The 14,316-nt window shown below is 38.1% G+C and overlaps 1 protein-coding gene across 5 annotated transcripts in view; it reads left to right on the top strand.

Annotated features, from left to right (window-relative positions):
* Positions 1-14,316, top strand: part of RBM33 (RNA binding motif protein 33) — a 110,385-nt gene that overhangs the window by 26,892 nt on the left and 69,177 nt on the right. For 4 of the 5 annotated variants that reach the window (XM_052806847.1, XM_052806829.1, XM_052806820.1 and 1 more), the window contains exons 7-9: positions 2,533-2,704; positions 9,868-10,076; positions 11,874-12,189. In XM_052806847.1, coding sequence (XP_052662807.1) covers positions 2,533-2,704; positions 9,868-10,076; positions 11,874-12,189 — 697 coding nt within the window. The remainder of the gene's footprint in view (positions 1-2,532; positions 2,705-9,867; positions 10,077-11,873; positions 12,190-14,316) is intronic. The other variant, XM_052806837.1, reaches the window with a different exon arrangement.

The following is a 14,316-nucleotide window of genomic DNA, read 5'->3' as shown; positions in this document are numbered from 1 at the left end:
TGAGCATTATACTGATCAATAAAGTGAGTTAGACCCAGAAGACTACAAAATTGGTATAAGTGGCTAAGAATAGAATAGTGCTGGTCTAGAAAAGTTTGAGAATGTTTTTATTGTTGCATGGGAAAGTAGTTGTCCTGTAGTCTGTTACAGCTTGCTTTTTTTTCTTTTTTTTTTCTAGAATTGATTTTCTTTTTTTTCCCCAAAATGAATAATTATCAAAAGGCAACAGAGTTTCCACAGGTATTTTTCTGTAGCTTTCGTTAAAGCATTGCAAAATTTTTCAGGACAATGCAGACTGCATTAACTATTCTAGTCCTGATTCTGCAGTCTGAGCCACACGTAGAGCCTTGCACAAGTAAGTTTTGCACTCACAGATGGGATTACATGACTGAGACCAGTCTTTGATGAATAAAAACTGGAATTCCAGTGTTGCTTTTAAGGGATGTGGACATAGTGAGTGGATGTGACTGGGATTTATGCTCTAAAGTAAAGCAGGAGGCCCAGTGTAGTGAGAGAACACATCTGGCAAAACAGCCACTCCAGTTTTGACATCCAAATGCTGATCCTGAAGGGAAAGTTTTTAAAGACAAGCATTGAGACAGTAAAATTATGGGGTTTATGATATTTAAAAACATAGATTTGATAGAGATATTGCTACTCCTTTCTCTCTTGGGATTCCTTCTTTTGAAAGTAAAATGCTAACCCTGTCTTTCTCCCTTGTTTTTGTTTGTTTTTATTAAACCACGTTAGCATCTATTTCCTTGTTAACATCCCTCCTCTGTTCCATGAATCTCAACTGCCAGTCCTCAGAGGTGCTTTGATGATACATGGATATGTTAATCAGATCAGTTATGCTCAATTTGGGTTTGCTTTTGAGGTTTGGATTTCTTTCAGTCTTGAAGGAGTTTTTTAATTTATTTTATTTTTTTGCCTGCTATCCTGTCTGTTGTTTTTAGCTGCATTTTTTGATATGATAAAGTTGTTATATAAAAGTAAATATCTTTTTAAAATACAAGACTTAAAGCTTTTTGTGAACTTCAGCTATTCTCTTAGCTGTATCTTAAAGCATTTTTATGAGGTTGGTAAATGTAGTGCTTGAATGTTTGCCTGGAATGGATAAAACACATTCAGAGATAAGGAGATGATAAAATGAAAATAACCTGGCATCAGTAGCTCATTAAAGCCAAGTAACTAAGTATACAGAACATGTATTCACCAGACTAACGTTAGAGTAGCTTTGAGCTTGAGTTCATATGGTGTGCTGTCTTTTTGAAGTAGAAACTGTCTTGCCTAGGTCCTGTCTCTGATCTTGCTTCCCATGTTTCTTTTGGGGTTTGGATGAAGTTTGGCTCCTGGATAAGGAAATTTGCAATCTCTTGCACCTTTTTGCCATTAATTCTTTTTCTTGATTTGTGACTTAGTATCTGTCCACCTGACTGACACACTTGCTGTGCCTTTTTCATATTAATTACTGCACCAATCTGGTTAATTAGAAGATTAAACCATTTTTTGCATGTTATATTTCACTCATCTTTTAACTGTCCTCAAGCAACGTAAAAGTTACGACGTATTTAGTGGCTTTGCAAAGAATTAAAATGCATGTGCAGTCGCTAAGAAATGAGCAAGTAGGCTTGTACAAGAAATAACCAAATATTTTATAGAAAATTGTACTATATCAGAGTACTTCTAATTTTCAACTCTAGAAATCAAATATAAATTGTGTAATATTCTGAACATTAATTTTATCATGCCAGCACAGGAAAATGAAATTGATTTTTTTTTTATTATTTTTTTTTAATTATTTGAAGGGGAAGGATCCATTTTCATTTGGGACATTGTTTCATCTAAATAAATGTTCGCTGTTATAGAGAGAGCTGGAAAGTAAATGAGAACAAGGGAGTAGCATTCCCATATACAAATTCAGTATATTCAAATTTTATCCAATCCTGTTCTCCATTCTCTTTGTCAATTGCTAAATTAAAACTGGGAAGCATTCAAGGAGTAGAAAAAGTAAAGACAAGCACAGTTACACGTACCTAGAGGAATAAAATTGAGATGTAAGGTTATCTGGTTTTGGTGGGTTTTGTTTTGTTTTGTTTTGTTTTTTTAACAACATGCTACTGACTGTTGTTAACAAAAACAAATAATAATTTAATGTTTGTATTACTTGAATCTGGTAGTATCCCAGGTTTGCATCTTAGTTCAGTGATAAAATGTTGCTCTGTGTGCAAAAGCAGCTACTAATCAGATGGTGGTTCTAACTGGAGTTTCCATATTCCCTTAAATATTGCAGCAAAACGTGTTTTCTCAATAGGTTTTACCATATAATTTATTATATCATTCGTATCTTTGTATTTTAAAACAAAAATCACCAACCTCTTAAATGTTCACCGAGTTACGTATGAGAATAATGTATAATGCCAGCAAAATTTGTACAAAGGGACCTTTAAAGAAAGCTTTGTCTTTTGACACTCACTGATCACAAGAAAGTAGATTTTTCAGTTTGCATGTCCTCTGTATTTTGTGATTCAGGCAGCTATTGAATCTCTGGAACTTCAAGAAGAAACAAAAGAAGAATCTGATGAAGAGGAGGATGATGATGAAGAGTCTGGACGATTACGTTTCAAAACCGAACGGAAAGAAGGAACGATAATTAGGCTCTCAGATGTGACAAGAGAAAGGAGAAACATTCCAGAAACTTTGGGTGAGGTTTTGTGGCAATGGACTACTTTGAAGAGCTATAATAAAAGAAAGTAAAAGACAGGCTTGCCAAAACTTTTAGAGAAGAGTTTAATGACACAAGATAGAACAGTCGCCTTCTAACTTAGACTGGCCTATATCCCAGTTGTCCAAAGTCGTATGTAGTCTGTTGTAGTATGTAGTATGTGTAGTGTCTGTCTCCTTGGGAATAATGTTTAAGCATATCACGTTTTCAAAACCAGTGCAATGTTTGTTCATTGAGACTTTTGTGGTGTCTTCAAAAGCTTTCCTGTTTTCAAGCAGCAGCAGCTATCTGATCTGTGCTTCACTATGTATTGTGGTGGAATACATTTTAATGAATTCCTTTGGACTTCCATCCTTGGAAGATTTTCAGATGATAACACAAATCTTGTTACTTGCTTTCTACTGTGAAATACCTGCATGTTTGCTGTTTTCCCCCAGGAACATAAGCATGCTGTGAACCTGTTGTTCCTACTGTTGCATTGGCCTGGAGAAATTGTAACTTGCTGGGGAGTGTGTTAGAAAAATGTGGAAAACCCTGTTTTCTGGGTTCAGCTTTTCTAACATGGAACAATTTGGATCTCTTATATCACCTTGATTCTTTAGGCAGTGTCTAAAAGGGTGTATTTTCTTTGTATTTGAATAGCATAACCCAAGTGTGTTTGTTTCCTAGAAACACTGCTCCATGTAGCTAATGAATTTGCCACTGCTAGTTCAGAAGCCGCAGCAGTTTGCAACTTTCTTGCAGCTGCTCTGTTTTAGTCTAGAAATAAAATCACATTGGTTTATGGTTTTGAGAGTTAACTTCAAGACCCCTCATGTGCCCTGTGTACTCAAGTATCTGATACTGGTGTTGTACCTGCCCCACTGGGAATAACTATATTGTTTCTTCATGTTGGCCTTACAGTAATAATAATAAATTATAATAATAAAAAGTCAAATTAAAAAGGTGATATTAGGGAGATGGGCAGAAATTGTTTCGCTTTCAGAAAGGTATACCATTCTTATAGTTTTGCTACTGAACCAAACTATCAATTCAAACTATGGAGAAAAAGCCCTGATCTTTTGAAGGCAATCAAGATATGCAAGAGAGGTGAACTGGTAATGAAGGCAAATTGTCAGAATACTGTTGGCTAATTGTCAGATACCACTGGGAGAAGATGTATGTTTTGATGATACTTCAAGTTTTGCCAGACTGTAGGGATGGATTCATCACACAGGACTGCTTTAAGATGGATGCCATGCAGCGTGAGCTTGGAAGCTGGGTGCTTCTGCTTTCTTTCCAGATGAGTCAGTGTCTTTGGGACAACAGGGCGTTTTGGAATTATGTTCCCAGAGCACATACCTAGATTGCTAGAACTCATCCTGATGAAATGTTCCTCTTACCTTAAAAGCCTTCCTCTGCAAAGGATGGTAGTTGTAAGGAATTTTCTCTTGAGTTGCATAGTCCAATTCTTTAATTTGGTTGCAAGGAATTTGGGCTTTTACTATGCCTGCAAAAACAGAGAAGCCCTAATTCTGTAACAGAGGTGTTGCAGTTGAGAGGACTTGTTCGTGAGCAGCAAGGAGTCAGCTGCAAAGGCTGAACCAGACTTTCACAGTGGTATTCATGTAGGCCATGTCCTGATGTGGGATGTCAGTGCATGATTTTGAATCAAGATCTTTCTCACCTGTTGTTTGTATTTAGCAAATAGCTCTTCTTACTTGCAATTTCAGGCAAAGTGTGTATTAAGAGCCTTTATTCAGCATTGTTTTAATAATCAGGAATTGATTCTGGTTAGAATAAGACTGAAGGGAATCCTCTAGAGGCACAGAGCAGTCTATATGGGCGAGGGATATTTTCGCTGAGGTGCATTCCAAGTGCGTTTTCAACCGTAAGACCATATTTCGACATACAACATACAGACCATATCTTATTTATACAAACGGCGCTGGTGGCTTTACAAAACAGAGTATTTTAAAACCAGGAGTGCACTGAATTAGCTAAATCTCTGCACATAATTGCAAGGTAAATGACAATTGCATGCATTTTTGTATATCTGTGGATTTACTCTATAGATTAATGTAAAGACAAGACCAGCCAATTAGAAAACCTGTAGTGGAGCTTGACTGTTAAAGGAACAGTGATTCGAATTAGACTTATTTTTAAGTGTAGTTTTAAGTAATTTGAGATGTAGCTTTGAGATAAAAGGAAAAGGTGATGCAAGTGTGGATGAATCTATAAAGTAAAGAGCTTCTTTTGAAACTAATCTTTGGCAAAAATACAATCTCGCCATTGTGAAATGGTTTCTATTCATACCAGTTTTTCATGTTAATTTGTTGATAAAGAGACCAAATGATTGACCATGTGGTGGAAAGTTAAACAGCAAAAAATACTTGTTTGCATATAAATATCTGCTTGCTTTTAACATTATAGAGCAATTTTTTACAGATGCTACTGGTTTAAAAATGAAACTTCATGCCAGAGCTACATCTCCTTACTTTAAAATCTGAACATAGTTGAGAAAACACTTAAAGAGGAATTAACATTTCAGTTGAAGTTACAAATGTAATTTCCATCCTGTCACATTTTGGTGACCTTTTGTGACAGCTTGTCTCTATTGGAGGAGTGCATTCTTACTTGCTGATTAAAGGTGTCATTTGAAACCATTTTATTACCAGCAATAGTGAAATTAATCTTGACACTTTGAGACACTAGAAAAATAATTGCTGATTCACTGCATTAACTGTGTGTGAGAACTGTACAGTCAAGATGAGAATTAAGTGTGTGTTGGTGAAAAATATGTAAAAATCTATTCTCATGAATGTAGCTGAGATCTTTCCTAAACATCCAAGGTAACTTAAGTAGTGGTTTTGAAAAGTTTAAAGGAGAGGTATTGTAGGACAACTATGCAATTGATTTCTAGAGTTACTGTGTTTGTCACCTTTGATGAGAAATATATAACTTCTTTCAGTGCATGTAGCTGAAGTCTTCCCAGAGTTGGAATTGTGATTATGCTCTGGATTTGGTTACCCATTAAGGAATGTGAAGAGGAGAAATGGCTTTGTTTTGCATCACCAAACTAAAGTATTCCCTCTGTACCTAATTTAGAAAAAGAAAACAAAACCCTGCACTTAGGCAGAGCCATTTGCAAAGTGATAACAAAGGTTATTGGATGTGGTAGTACTTTTTGTTATGTCCTGCTTAGTTGGTTTATGTTCACTCTGATAACTAGTTGCTGAGATTTCAGGCAAGACGAGGAAATTAAAATGAGTGGTTTTACTTTTGTCCTGTTGCAGTGTGTGCAGAAGCACATTGTATAATCAGGTTGCAAGTCTGCATGATGGGGAGAAAAAAGTTAAAGGAGAACATCTGCTATCTCTCTCAATTTAGATATATATGCATATGTATATTTTTTTATAGCTGTTCTGGAATGCGATTTATGTTGTAAATCTCTGCATTATCCAGAATAATAGGGATTCTGGGATTTTCAGACCTGGGGTTTTGAAATGCTGTTGCTGTCAGGGAGCAACTCAAGGCAGATGTAGCTGCAGAGACCTGTGGATTTTGGGATTTTCAAACCCGGGGATTTGAAATGCTGTTGCTCTCAGGGAGAAATTCAAGGCAGATGTAGCTGCAGAGACCTGTGCTTAGGGTTGGTGTAGGCAGGAGCTGGTGGCTGTGTGCTGCAGCAGCCTGCACACACTGTCCAGGGGGAGCATGCCAGCATCCAGCCTGGCTCAGTGTATTTTGGTTGCAACTCACACAAGCTCTTAGCCAGGGAAAACCAGTGGGACTTATCATGTGAATACCTGGCTGTGCTTTGGAAGAGTCTAGGGAGGAGAAGAGGATCTCTTCTTCCTCTGCTCATCGCCTCTTCTAGTTAGCAGTCTGATCCTGCTTTCAGGGAAGACAGGGACTATTTTCCTTGCTCCCCTCCTTGCAAAACTGTCGTCTACACCATCTCCTCTCTTTAATCTCTGTATGTGTGGCACAATGCTCTCAAATTCAATAAGCAGCCCACCTAATAATTGAGCAGACTGTATATTTTGCTTCATGGTGACTGATAACAATATAAAGCACTTGAGGTATTCATGAGTTTCGTACACTGCATGAGTCTTCATTTTTGCAGTCTGTCTCTGAGGCTCTGAACCTGCAGTTCTGTGTGTAAGCAAAATTCTTCACAGGTAGGAGGAGACTGTTGCCTTCAGTGGCATGTTGTGGGGGAAGTATGCTTGATGTTAAGGTAATATTTTTTTTTTTTTTTTTTTTTTTTTTTTTTTACATCAAATGGTTATATTGTACTTTTGTGGTTGTAGATGTGGTATGAATGTAATGAAGCTTGCTGCAGTGAATTCATGGGGGTTTTTGTTTTCGTTGGGATATTTTTTCCAAGGTCAGTGTTACACATGTTTTCACTTTTCTGGCTGAAAAAATGAATATGTGGACTGTGCCTCTAAGGACACAGCCTTTAAAGTTTGAGAACTTTTGTGTAAAGTGAGTAGGAAGACAATTTATTAGTTGCTATTTTAGAGAGTGAAAAGTACCTGCACATCAAAGATCAGGACTGACTTTGCTGTGGATGCTATCATCCCTTCCCCAAGCTTAATCAGTGTAACCATCTGAAGTAATTTTGTTTGGAGCAGCCCATTCTTCTAAAGGTGTTTCTATTCAGTGTCCTTTGATATGTGCTCAAGAGGCTGAGAGACTCGGACATGATCTTGCATTGTAGGAAGCCCAGCTCTATTCTCAGGTTCATTAAGAGTTGCTTTCCTCACATGTGACTTCTAATCTGTTTAATAGGAAATAGCTTCTTATCATCTTGAATGATTATCAGTGGTGGGTACTTGTTGCAATGACTGAACTTTGCTTTCCAAACTACCTTGCTGAGTTCAGGGTTATAGTGTGGGTGACGGCAGAAAAATTGCCCTGCCTGTCCTATTCCTGGAAAAAAAAAGCTTTCCAACTAGCAGCATGCCCAGGATGCCCTGCAGGATTTGGATCCTCTCTGGTTAAAGGGAGGAGAGCTATTGCTTTGCAATATAATGGCACCATTTCTTCCCACAAGTATATGGGAGCTAGTGGTCTTTCTTTCCTGCAGACTAATTAAAATCCCATGTTAGCCCTTTCAGACTTGCAAGCCTGTGAAAGAAACTGAACTTGCTGCAGGCATGGACAGGAAGGAGGCTTGAAATCAGAGCTTTATTTTTCCTGTTAAACCAGCTTTTTTCATCCCTGACAGCTAAGCATGGGTAAGGTGGTTGTTTTAGTTGCATCTAATTCTTTTGATTGCTTTGGACAAGAGTACATTTGTCTTAGTTTTCCTCAGAAAGCCATAGAGTGCACATTTAATACCATACTAAGACTTGAGGGAGTATGGTTCCTTGCCGCTTTCTAAGCATGCTGTGAGATTTTCCTGATAAAGCCTGATTGTGTTGGGCTCTGCCAATGTCTTGAGGCAGGTTCTAGGGCAAAGGTAGCATTTCATAAGAGTATCTGGTGTGATTGTAAATTACAGCTTTATGCCACTTAATTGTGGTGTCAGAGGGGAGAGAAAAGGAGGTACAGAAACTTGTCTCACCACCAATATGCAGAAATGAAATAGGAAACTATATGGCAGATCCTGGGCTTTTAGGAGTCTGTCATGTCTGCTGTGTTCTTAGACAGTCAGCAGGTTCTAACTCTTCTTTTAAAAATCATAAAGCCCCTGCTTTCTAGAGGTGCTGAATACCTCTGAAAATTGGGACACACAAATTTACAGTCTTTGCAGCTCGGTCATGCAGGTAGTTTTTGTAGCCAAGTAAGAACAACTGCCGCAGTGGGAATGCATGGCGCTTACCCTTTTCTGCCCTTCTGTCAATCCTCAACTTCAAAGACTAATTGATGAAGATGTTTAAGATGGTGGTTTAAGTAGCTTTGGCTATTAGACTTGCAAGAATTTAAGTTTTCTAATTGCTTTTGTTATATATTCTTGATGGAAGATATGTAGTGATGTGGAGATGTTGTAGTAGTGTCTCAGCTGCTGAATACAAACTATTTTTATTCTGTTCTTCAGATATTATAGTCACTATGTGTAGCATTAGCAAGCAAAAACACTTTGTCTTAAAAAGTGGTCCCTGTACCCAGTCTCCTTTAACATTAAGAGCAGACTTTTTAAATGGAAAACTGGAATTCTTGTACTAACTGCCATTTACATGAATTCAAAATGTGTTTTTATTTGTCAGGAGTGTGTTTCTTGTAGAGTAGTTTAATTTTGCCCTGTTAGAGGCAGAAGTCAATTTTAGAGGTAATCAGGGATCTGACTGGCACATGGCAAAATGATCAGCTGCACGTTCGGGTTAAAGTTTATTCCCATTAAGGACCTGAAACCTGGTGAGTGGCACTGCTCATACTGTCACGGTGTGGTTCCTGAAGTTTGTTGTGGATTTTTCTCTGTATTTCCAAGTAATTTGATTACCTGGGCCTGTTACTGCATGTTTTTCTCTTAATGTTATCAGCATTGTCCCAGGTTTCAAGCAAATTTGGCAGTCTTCATTGAGTACCATCTGTTCTCTGGTGTTTACCTGTGATGTGAGTTGGGTGGGTGTTATCAGTGGCCATGTATTTTGACTTGAGCTGAGCACAGATTTTTGAAGTGTGCTCTCTCTTAAGTGGAATTAGCACTTGTAAAGTACAGCTGGTTCTTAAATCACATACAATAGAATAAATATTAAGTGGTTACATACTGGAAAAACACTTCAGTGACTAGAAAATCCTTCTTTGGAACAGGCCAATGTGCAGAAGAATCTGGCGGGTAAAATCTGTTTGTATGGAAGACTCAACATATCCTTTACTGTAAAGTTTACTGGGGGTTTCTTGTACAGCATTAGGCAAACTTCAGTAGCATTTAAAAAAAACCCCAACCAAACCTTTTTGTTCATGTTTGTTTCATTTACCTGCTGCTTTTTGCCTGTGCAACAGACACAAGTATCTGTGTGCTTTTTCCTTTTAAAGATGTCTTTAATGAAATGTTAACATGCCACCTAAAGGAGATCAAAGTGCCTGCAAATTTTATGTTAGTTGCAGGGATGCTTCTATAGTTCTAGCGATGGTTTTTTCATGATATTTTCCATCTTTTCAGCACAAAGTTAAAGTATTTCTTTTTCCCCATCTCTCTCTTTTAACAGAACTTTCTGCAGAAGCCAAAGCAGCATTACTTGAATTTGAAGAGAGGGAAAGGCAGCTTAAACAGGGGCGGTACGGCTCACGGAGAGGAGGGCGAAGAGGAGGCTCAGTTATGTGCCATGGAATGGGAGAACAAAGGAGAGACAATAATGATAGGGGGAGAATGAAGGATCACAGACCTGCACTGCTGCCAAACCAGCCATCAACAATGGTACCTTTTAATCCTTAGTATTCTTTGAACATACTTTCAGGAAATTATGGAGAAATGCATTCTAAACTGTGAATCTTTACAGAGGTGGAATATATATTCCAACATACACTTTTTGCTCTTTCAGAGCACTGTTAGGCAAGATGGGCTTTGCATAACAAGGTGATTGTGAAAGTATGTGCTTAGTCCTGTTACTGACCACAACTTGAGGAATCTCAAGGCTTCCAAATGCGAAGTGGATTTCGACTCATACAAGGCAATCAGGCTTACCTCCTGGTTTGCATAAGGATAGAGGAAAATGTTAATTCCTCTGAGAAGTCCTCTACATGCAACATGGAAACATGTTCAGTCCCACATTATTAATAGTATTTAGTTTTAAAAAAATATGATTCTGTAAAATATTTCTTGGTTTTTGTCAAACTAATATTTCTTCTGATACTTCTAAAAAAATCTATTTCTATACCTGCCATGCTACTATGGAGGCAAATAAAACCCTAGGAAGGTAATCACCACTAGAAAAATTAGTATCTTGCGGTTTCAGATGAAATTTAGCTTTGTTAGTCTCTTCCCTCTGCCCTATGCTTTGTATAACAGACTAAAAGATGTTACTTTTTCCATCCAAAAAATCCCCCAGCAAGTGTATGATCAAGAGGTAGCCCACACTCATTTTTGTTAACTGTCATAAAATGTACTGGAAGCTGAGATTGTAGGACAAAGCCTGTGTATGTCTTTGCAGGACAAGGTCATCTGTATTAAACAAAGGGGATTTTTTCCAACAGCAGTAACTCTAGGTGCTGATCACTAGCAGGAGTCGGTGGATATCTCAGCGGTTGAGAGCCCTGCAGTAGAATATTTCGTGCTTTTAAAACAATGAAGGTGGAATAATTTTTTTTCTGTATTGCTGCAGTCTTTGCTAGTTATTTTGATCTTAAATGTTGTAAACATTTTTGTGCTCATTGCAATATCTTCTTCTTGTGTGTACTTTGTAGCTGCTTTGCTTTATGTATATGGCTGCTGAAAAAAATGTGTCACATCTTTGTTACTAAAAGGTTGCCTGTTTGGGACTCTTCTTGCACTACCATTTGGAAGTTACTGGACTAGGACTGATATCTAGTATCAGTGAGTTCAGAAGCAGAAGAATGTCTCTGAAGAGAAACATGATATTTATTATTATAACTGATTTTGGCCATTTGTGTTTGAGAGTGTTGAGTAGCAAGAGACTTTCTTGTATATTATGAAAGGTACCTTTGAAAAGTATCTTTGAAGTAGTTTTTTCTTCAAGCAGTATGGATGGGCTGCACTGGTATCTTAAGAATATAGTTTAAGTTGTGCTTTGACTTTGTTGCTACTGTTAGATCTGTTTTCTCAGAGGTGCTCTTCTACATGTGAGACAAAAGTTAGTGGATTTGTTTTGGTACTAGGACTCAGATTTCTAGTGATCATCACATATACCTTATTGCAGTTGTCATGACAGTGACATCAGTTTCCAGTGACATATGCAGAACCCTAAAATAGGAAACTAGGTGGTTTCACTATTAAAAATAAGTGAACGAATGTCTGCATTCCCTGTGTGCTTCCTTGCTCTTTGCCGTCCTCTCCTTCACATGAATGTCTTCGATTGTTCCTTTGCTTTCATGTGCTGATGGTTCTTAACAGTTCCAGTTGATGATACGGGAAAGAAGTTTTTCTGTTCATATTTGGCCTTAATTGTTCTACAAAGGTGTCTTGGTTTTGTGCTGGTTTATGGCAGAATATTTTAACTTTAAAGCCTATTGACTTTATTCTTTTGTCTGACTTTAGACTCATTCACAGAGGTTAATTCCAACACACCAGCAACCTGTTAGGAGTCTGTTCCAGCAGCACCAACAGCAGCAGCAGCAGCAACAGCAGCAGCACCAACAGCAGCAGCAACAACAGCAGCAGCAGCAGCAACAGTTACAATCTCTGCTTCCTTTACAGCATCAGCATCATTCTTCTCCTCCTCCAGGGCTACATATGCCCCCTCAGATAGAAACGCCTAGAATAATGATGACTCCACCTCCAGTGACACCTCAGCAACCGAAGAACATACACATAAATCCACATTTCAAGGGGACAGTAGTGACGCCTGTACAAGGTGAGCTTTCTGAACACCTTCCCAGTCATGCGAGCGTGACTCATCTTATTCTTTGCCAGAGATGCAACAATTTGTTTATCACTTCATGGAAATGTGCTTCAGGCTGATATTTTTTTCCTGAAGCTTGAAACAAATGTTTTGCCTGAAGAAAGACATAATGTTGTTGGACTGTGGCCAGCTGAAATAGTAAAGCCTTTTCAACTTCTTTATCATCTTTGTTATTCTACTGTAAAGCCTGCAAAGAGCAGTAAAAATGGAAACTGAAAAGAGAATGTGCTTTTTCAAAGTAGCAAATGTCAGTTTTCAAAATGAGGTAAGTACTGCAGTTTATAATTTCCCACATCATTCCAGCTTCAGCCAACCATTCACAGAATGACCACCCACCTATTTCAGTGAGAGTGCACTGAGGCACTCCTTGCACTGTAATTGCTCTGTGAAAGGTACCAGCTGCTATCCTTACTTGTCAAGATACATGCCCTCAGTTCTCCTCTCAGTGCCACATTTGTGATTGTTTGATTCGCAGCCTGCAAGTACATTTTTTCCAAAACTTTACACAAGCACTCTTTGGACTATACTTTTTAGGGCAACTCTCAGCAGAGCTGTTAACATTACTACTTTTTTAGGAAGTGTTTAATCCCTAAGGATGAAAAAAAAGACACCTACATAGCTCTGATTTGTGAGTCTGTTGGATCTAGACAAAGTAAAGAAATACATACATGTTCATACATATTTACCATTAGGTTTTCTGTATTTTTTTCCCCCCTTCAAATCAGCAGAACTCCAAGCCAGTGCTATCTTTGCTTCATTTTTTTGACCACTGAAAAGTAGGAATTTGACAGGGTAGGATATTGCCAGTCGATAGAGATCTATTAGGCTTCTCACAGATGGCTTCATAGTAGCTGCGTTATAGAGAGTATTTTGCTTTTTCCTGTCTAATAAAATCATTGCTTCCCACCAAATTATGCATTGGGACGGATTATCTGGAAGCAGTTCAAAAGGTCCTGTAGTCTTGGATTTATGTCTTCTGTGCATTTTCCTACCATTTTAAAAGCAACAGTTACTGTTTTGTGAAAAGCAAAAATTGTTTTAGACTGTTCTAGATGCCTCTCCTCTCTCCCCATGAAACAGTCAACAGATCTTCTGTATCTAGGTGCACAAGTGTCCTCCTAATGCCAGCAATGGCTACTGAGGATTTTTGCTGTCAGAATTATAGCAGTGTATCTTCTTTCTTTTGTCTGACGGCTTTTTTTTTTTTGTGTGTGTGTTATCAGGTGGCTTCAGGCTGTCTCAGCCTTACCACTACATCTGTGGCACCATGGGTATTCCAGGGGCCTTGCTTTATCTTGAGCATAGTCTTTTTTTCTGTCTTTACTTGCAGATCCTCATTTTAACAAAGTTGTGTACCTCCTGCATGTTAGGATATCTTCAGTATTGGATTTGTAGTAGTTTTTCTTTTTAATCTTGTACTTGCTGACTTTGTGTGCACATTCATTTCTTGGCTGGTAAAAGTCTAGTTGTCCTCTCAGAATGAGCAGCCCAGGAGAATGAGTGATCATTTTTGAATGGTGAGACCTGTATTTCAGTGAGGAAGATCTTTGCTATGTGTATTGATGGCAGCTGGTTCGTATGAAATAACTTTGTGCCATCCATTTTACTGAACAAATCCTTGCCAAGACTACTGAATATATCTGCTAATAGTTGCGCAGCATACTGTTAAATGCAATCTTTTAAATCACTGTAGAATTTTAATCTTGATTAGAGAGCATGTATGGGAAGCTGAGTCTTCTGCAGTGGTTGAGAGTAGTAGCCATCTCAGTCTTTTAGTCTGCAGCAGTACAATTATGTTACATGAAAGTATACATTTGCACACCTAAGGAAAATGTGTAGGAAATCAGTAGTCGTCTTCAGGGAAGATGAGCATAATTCTAAAATCTTCAATGGCATTTGCATGTTAAGGTGAATTTTTAAGCAGTCACTGCACGTAAACAGTAGACAGAAATTCCAGTGTAGGAAGAGCTGTTCTAAACTTCCTCTTAAAAAGTCCGTCCTCCTCAGTTTAATCCGTCTGCTAGAGGCCCCAGTAGGCAGAGACTGGTAGTTGACCACATTAGGATGTTTCATGTACAG

The sequence above is a fragment of the Harpia harpyja genome, chromosome 1, assembly GCF_026419915.1.
Source record: "Harpia harpyja isolate bHarHar1 chromosome 1, bHarHar1 primary haplotype, whole genome shotgun sequence".
Lineage (NCBI taxonomy): Eukaryota > Metazoa > Chordata > Aves > Accipitriformes > Accipitridae > Harpia > Harpia harpyja.
Note: the sequence above shows the minus strand (reverse complement) of the source record. Positions and strands in the feature narration are given on the sequence as shown.